We start from the raw sequence: 6937 nt of genomic DNA, 5'->3' as shown, positions 1-6937 counted from the left end.
TTTAAAAAAATGTGACATTTTGATAAAGTATTGTTGATAAAGTATGTTTTAGCTCTGGAAAATAAATACAATTAGTTCCTTTTAACAGCCCTCGCCTTTGTTTCTTATAATTATTCTAACTTAACGCCTTAATGTGCAGGAAGCAAGACTAATGAGAATATATTTGGCAGGTTTCACTCTTTTATCTGCCTTTTCTTTCATCTTAGTACATAAATAGTGAGGAATTAAGATAATACCATGTTTTAGATGTGTACCATGGTAGTACCGTCATATTCTTTGGCGTACCTGAGTATCTTGCAAATACCATGGTATTTTATGTCAAATGTACACATTACATTGGTAACTTAGCATGGTTCTGAAACATGGTGGTATCATGATATTCTTTGACATATATTTGAGTACCATGCAAATGCCATGGTATTTTATGTCAAATGTGTGCAATAACAAAATGGCACTACTATGGTGGTAACCTTATACCATGAAAATACCATGGTATATACTTCAATATGCTAATCATTCAGTACCATGATCTTATAACATCACTGCTCCATGTCTTTTTTTGCAAAACTTTGCTGCTGTTATTCATTTCATTGGCCTCTTTGTAGGCTAATTCATTGAAATTTGTTCTATTGTGTGCTGTGCGTTTCTCACTCAGAACTCTATTTTCTCAGGATACTTCAGTGGAAATTACACCCTGTGAAGCTTACAGTCTGATCAGAGAGCACCATGAATTTAAACAACTTTGTGGTACTTCCCAGCAAGCCCAAGTCAATGAAGTTAAATGTCAGGTTTGTACAGTCTGTTCCCTTGAGTTTCTTTTCACGCTTCAGATTTTTCACATTATTAGCACGTTACACGTCGCGTTTGCAAATGGTGGCGCGTCAAATGTTTAGAGTAGTCTATTCATTTTAGCAGAATAACATGATTTTGTGTATTGTGTTGAATGAATGCTATAAGCAGAGTGACACTAATAAAACAGGAAAAAGTCAGAGTCACAGTAAATATGTAGCATGTAAAAAGTATTTTTTGCCCCAGGAATCTCCAGGAACTGCGTATGGAAACAGTGCAGCTGGATCAACATGCCAAGGAGATGGAGAGCAGACTGGAGGAGCTCAGACAGCATATGAACCAGGAGAAAGAGGAGAGGGAGTGAGTAAAATAGGGACGGGAGGGACAGCTTGTTGAGTTAATGAACCAGTGAGTAGATGAATAAATTAACGAGCCAAACAATGACTGTGACAGAGAGCGTTGAGATAAAAGAGGAAATGTAAACAATGAAACGGCAATGAATAAAATGAAAAACGTAGGAAGAGATAGCAAGTGAAAGAAAGAGAATGAGAGACTGTGAGGGTAGGTGTGGAGGCAAAGACAGAAGAATTTCAACAAATAATTCATCCAAAATTAATATTCTGTCCATGTTTTTTCACCCTTCCAAAACCTGTATGCAACCTGCATTTTTTCTTGAGTTTTCCCCCATACTATGACAGTTTAAAGTGGCTATGGCTGTCAAACTCCAAAAAACAACAACAAAAAAATCTCCATAAAAGTAGTCCATATCACACAAATCCTCAAATGCCATACATTTACATTCATTTATTTGGCAGACTTTTCTCCAAAGTGACTAACGTTGCATTGAAGGCCCTCCTTTCCAAGTTGTAACTCAAAAATAAGATGTCATTTTAAAGTTATACATATTTATTTTTAAATATGAACTTGAACAGCAAAAATCACATTGGATCTGCTATTTTCATTTCCTATTTGAATCACTTTTATACTTTGTAAACACTTTCATGTGACTTTGTAAATATACATTAATCTAACTTGACATTCGTCATAGAAATGCCAATGCCAATGCCAATCAAACCCAGTGCATATGTGCTTTCTCAAGGGTGTGGGTCACCTAAGTGCAGTGCCTTGCAGAAAGACACTGACATATAGTTAAAGGTCGCCAAAGACAACCTAAAGTTCTCAAAGACACCATCTGCGTTAAGTTTCCGACTACTACACATCCATACAGTTCTGTTCCTTAGAATTTCGCTTTTGTCTAATGAAAACGTGTGGGTTAGTAAAGGAATAGTTCACCCAAAAATGAAAATTTGAATGCCAATGCCAATGCCAATCAAACCCAGTGCATATGTGCTTTCTCAAGGGTGTGGGTCACCTAAGTGCAGTGCCTTGCAGAAAGACACTGACATATAGTTAAAGGTCGCCAAAGACAACCTAAAGTTCTCAAAGACACCATCTGCATTAAGTTTCCGACTACTACACATCCATACAGTTCTGTTCCTTAGAACTTCGCTTTTGTCTAATGAAAATGTGTGGGTTAGTAAAGGAATAGTTCACCCAAAAATGAAAATTTTCTGAAAAATGTATTCACCCTCAGGCCAGATGTAGATATAGATGAGTTTGTTTCTTCATGGGAACAGATTTGAAGAAATGTTGTATTCCATCACTGTTCACAATGGGTCCACTGCAGTGAATGGGTGCCGAAAGCGAGACCAAGCAGCTGATAAAAAACATCACAATAATCCACAAGTAATTCACACATGACTCCAGGCCATCTATTAACATCTTGTTTTTAAGAAACAAATTCACCATTAAGACATTTTTACCTTCAAACCATTACTTCCAGCTAAAATACAAGTCCTTTATCCATGATATTGCTTTTTCCAGTAAATAAATTAATCTAATTTGAATCAGGAGAGAAATATGCACAGATCAAGCATTGTTCATAAACGAAAAGGTCCAGAACAGTTCTAAACAAAGATGTCAGTGGATATTTATGTGAGAGGACAGGGGATGGACTTTTTTTTTTTTTTTTTTACTTGAGAAAGCATTGTTGTGGATTATAAACTTTTATTTTGGCCAGAAGAAGTGGTTTAAAATTAAAATGCCTTTATGATGGATTTGTTTCTTACATACTTGCAGCTTTGCACTTCACAAGACATTAAATGATGGACTGGAGTCGTGTGGATTACTTGTGGATTATTGTGATGTTTTTATCAGCTGTTTGGACTCTCATTCTGACGGCACCCATTCACTGCAGAGGGTCTATGTTGAGCAAGTGATGTAATGCTAAATTTCTCCAAATCTGCTGAAGAAACAACCTCACGTCTTGGATGGCCTGAGGGTGAGTAAATTTTCAGCAAACTGTCATTTTTGGGTGAATAATTCTTTTAAGACCAGTCTCTGATATGGGTACATTTAAAACTTTGTGTGAACAACAGCCAACTTGTGGCGTGAACGTACCCTTTGACACTTCGGATAACGTGAGAGGAAAAGGCATGCGAGTATATGTAGCCAAGGTAGAGAAGAAGTGGAAATGGAGTGACAGAGGTGCCATTAGCTTTAAAATCTGATCGTCACATGGAGTATGCAGCTCCTGCAGGTAATCTCAGGTGATGGTTTGACTTCAGAGCGATCTGGTGTGATGGAATCAGCACAGCCATCGAGTAGAAGGAAATTGAGTCATCTCGGCTCCAGCAGCTCCGCTCTCACTGCATCGCCATGCTTGTCTTCCCATTTCTCCCAAACAAATTAAGATTAAGTGGGACCCTATGCCAAAACGAGGAAGGCAGGAAATTAGTTTTCTGTCAAAATAAAAGAATAGGAAAAAATAACATCAGTAGTTATTAATTTGATGTCTCTCTCTCTTTCTCTTCCCGGCCCGGCGCCTTTCCTTCAGCTCTTCATTAATAACACTAAAATGTGACCTGTGTAGGTCCACCTCATGAATTTATAGTGGCGGCCGTTTTAGGCTTACATATAAACTCATAACTCAACAGGGGAGGGAAACACTACGGTAATGGGGTAGATGCAGCGAATACATCATATTCCCATATATACTTCCCAACAAATGCAAACATATACATGCAATCGGTCCGGATGAATTATGTTGAGATAGCATGAGGAATGAATTTATCCGTAATTTAACATATTTGTCCCTGGAAAGCGGATATATCAGTGAGGCGGAAAGCCAATCGGAGACAATAGCATGACGCTATTCCTGTGATTTCTTCATGGGGATGGACGGCACCAAATGCACCTGTATCAATAACATAAGGCAGCACTTTGCGATAATTAGATGAATGAATGTAGGGAGAATGCAGCTCTAGACAAGATGTCTGCGAGATCTGGGCTGCGTACCGGAACTGTCATATTAAGGGATGTAAGCGGTACCATATCTAAATTGTGATTGCCTCCATACGGATGTTTTTAAATAAAACTGTTTTAGATTAGCTCTTATCGGCGACCATTAATCAAAGCAGAACTTCTGTTGCGGGTGCCGTGCTGGGAATGGTTGATGTTATCTTCCTCCATGCTCAACCTGCTCGCTGTTTATTGTAGCGAAGGCAGAGGACTAAAGGGCCACAGGTGAATTCATAAGAATAGATGAGAGCCGATGGGCTCTGGCCTTATGCTCGGTGGGCGAATAAACTGTACTCACAAAGTTGAGCGCTGAAACAAACTTGTAGTTTCTTTGCATACTTTGTTGTTGCTTGTCCCTACAGAGCTGGACATCATACACTACAGTTTAAAAGTTTGGGGTCAATAATATTTGTTTTTAAGAAATTAATACTTTTATTCAGTAAGGACGAATTAAATTGGTAAAAAGTGACAGTAAAGACTTAAAAAAAATATATATATATATTTATTTTTGGCAAACAGTAAAGACTTTTATAATGTTAGAAAAGATTTTGAATAAATGCTGTTCTTTTGAACTGATTTTCAAGGAGTCCTGAAAAGAATGAATCACAGTTTCTACAAAAATATTAAGCAGAACAGCCGTTTTCAATATTCATAATAAGAAGAAATCAGCAAATCAGAATTAGAATGATTTCTGAAGGAGCATGTGACACTGAAAATTCAGCTTTGCATCACAGGAATAAAATACAATTTAAAATATATTAAGACAGAAAACTATGGAAGCCCATTTCTGCCACAGAATTAATTAAAACGGTAATTGCAACTTTTTATCTCATAATTCACACTTTTTCTTGCAATTCTTGCAGTTTATATCTCACAATTCAGACTATTTTCTCAGAAACTTAATCTCGGAATTGTGAGATATAAACTTGCAATTCTGAGAAAAAAGTCAGAATTCTAAGAATCTCGCAATTCGGACTTTTTTTCTCTGAATTATAAGTTTACATCTCTCAAATCCATGACATGAAAAAATATATAATTGTGAATTTTTTATCTCACAATTATGTCTTTTTTCACAGAATTGTGAGTTTATAACTTGCAATTCTCCATTTAAGTATTGCAGTTCTGAGTTATATCTTGGAATTCTGGATGACATTTTTATTGATGAACAAAAAGGTTATAGCATTATGAGCTAAACAAGTTTTTATTTTTTTTATTTTGTATCTGGCCGAAACAAGCTTCCATAGAAAACATTTATTTTAAATTGTAAAAATATCCATAAATAGTTCAAGATGATGTTCAAAATGGGACTATTTTGCCAACATTTTGTGTATTTTATGTTTATTAAATGATGTTGTTAATAAATTATGTTTAAATGGTAACTTATTAAATTATAATTTTTCCAAGTTCATTTATTGTGAAGACTTGCACTTCCAGAGGCCGTTTTTATCATTCTGAAATCTGATTTAACACCAGATTAAATGTGCAGTAGTGTAACCTCTCACCTGTCCCACTGCTGCCACACGATGAACTCGAGTAGCAGAAGAGTCTGATGTCTGTGACCCTGACAGGAGATAAGTGTTTGTCTTGTTGGTTGGCACTCAGTGTGCGCGCGATGGTAATCTGCCAGTTGTTAGCACAACTGCCACGTTGCCTGCGCGTTTCCCCATAATGCTGACAGGCAGGCTTGAGCGCGGTTAATCCCCATCCCAAATGCCCGTCTCCATCAGACTGATAAAGGCCAGCACATAAACAGCCCTTAATGAGAGTGGACAGCGTGCAGAGGAAGTGTCCTCTCTCCCTGCTGGCCCCTTCTAAAGTCTCTGACTTTCTCACTCTTTTATAATATGAGATTTTAGTGGAACTGCTGAGCTGTGTATTTTTAGTTTGATCTATTCATGACTTTTCCTATTGCTTATACTTATGGTTAGATATTTAAACAAATTCCCTTTAAGTATTAAAGTATTACTTTTCTGAGTGATTAGATTTATTATTTTTGCCTTGCAGAAGATAACATTCTGTTAAATATATATGTATATATTTTGGTTTGATTTTTTTAAAGAAAATTTTTATATATTTTGGATAGATTTTTTTAAAAAGAAAACAATAGTTTAAATCAGCAACAATGCATTAAAAGTGACAGTAAACATATTATTGTTACAGAAAAATTATTTCGAATAAATGCTGTTCTTTTGAACTTTCTATTAATCGAAATCCTGAAAAAATTTATCATGGTTTCCACAAAAATATTCAAGACATTTTTCTTGAGGATCATGTGACACTGAAGACCGGAGTAATGATGCTGAAAATTCAGCTTTGTATCACAGGAATAAATGACATTTTAATAAATATTCAATGAATAAATAATTATTTTAAATTCTAATAATATTTCACAATATTAGTGTTTTACTGTATATTTAATAAAAAAATGCAGCTTTTGTGAGTATAAAACACTTTAAAAACATTAAAAACTCCTACCAACCGTGAACATTTGAACAAAATAATAAATAACTTTGCTATAGCACTCTAATTCTAGAATAATTTTCCATTTTAAGTGTGGCTTAAATGTCTAGATACTTTTGGGGCCACTTTATAATTTTGCCTTGATTTACCCTAGCATTTAAATAACTTTCACTGTCGTGTCACACAGCAAGACACTTAACCTTAAGATGGTTCAAAGGGGGCTGTCTCTAATTAGTATACGGTAAGTTGCTTTGACAAATTAGTAAATTAGTAACTAGTAAAAACTCAAATACGAGTGCGTACCCTGCTTCCTCTGAGCATGTGAACC

The 6937-nt window shown here is 35.9% G+C and overlaps 1 protein-coding gene across 1 annotated transcript in view; it reads left to right on the top strand.

Moving 5' to 3' along the window:
• Positions 1–715: 715 nt before the first annotated feature.
• The window catches only part of LOC107705759 (zinc finger B-box domain-containing protein 1-like), a 66174-nt gene continuing 59952 nt past the window's right edge, over positions 716–6937 (top strand). The window contains exons 1-3 of the mRNA XM_016509214.1: positions 716–788; positions 1036–1149; positions 3182–3305. Of these exons, the coding sequence (XP_016364700.1) occupies positions 727–788; positions 1036–1149; positions 3182–3305 (300 nt within the window). The 5' untranslated portion in view covers positions 716–726. The remainder of the gene's footprint in view (positions 789–1035; positions 1150–3181; positions 3306–6937) is intronic.

This window comes from Sinocyclocheilus rhinocerous, unplaced genomic scaffold (assembly GCF_001515625.1).
Source record: "Sinocyclocheilus rhinocerous isolate Xijiao unplaced genomic scaffold, SAMN03320098_v1.1 scaffold834, whole genome shotgun sequence".
NCBI lineage: Eukaryota > Metazoa > Chordata > Actinopteri > Cypriniformes > Cyprinidae > Sinocyclocheilus > Sinocyclocheilus rhinocerous.
This window is presented reverse-complemented; position numbering and strand designations above follow the sequence as displayed.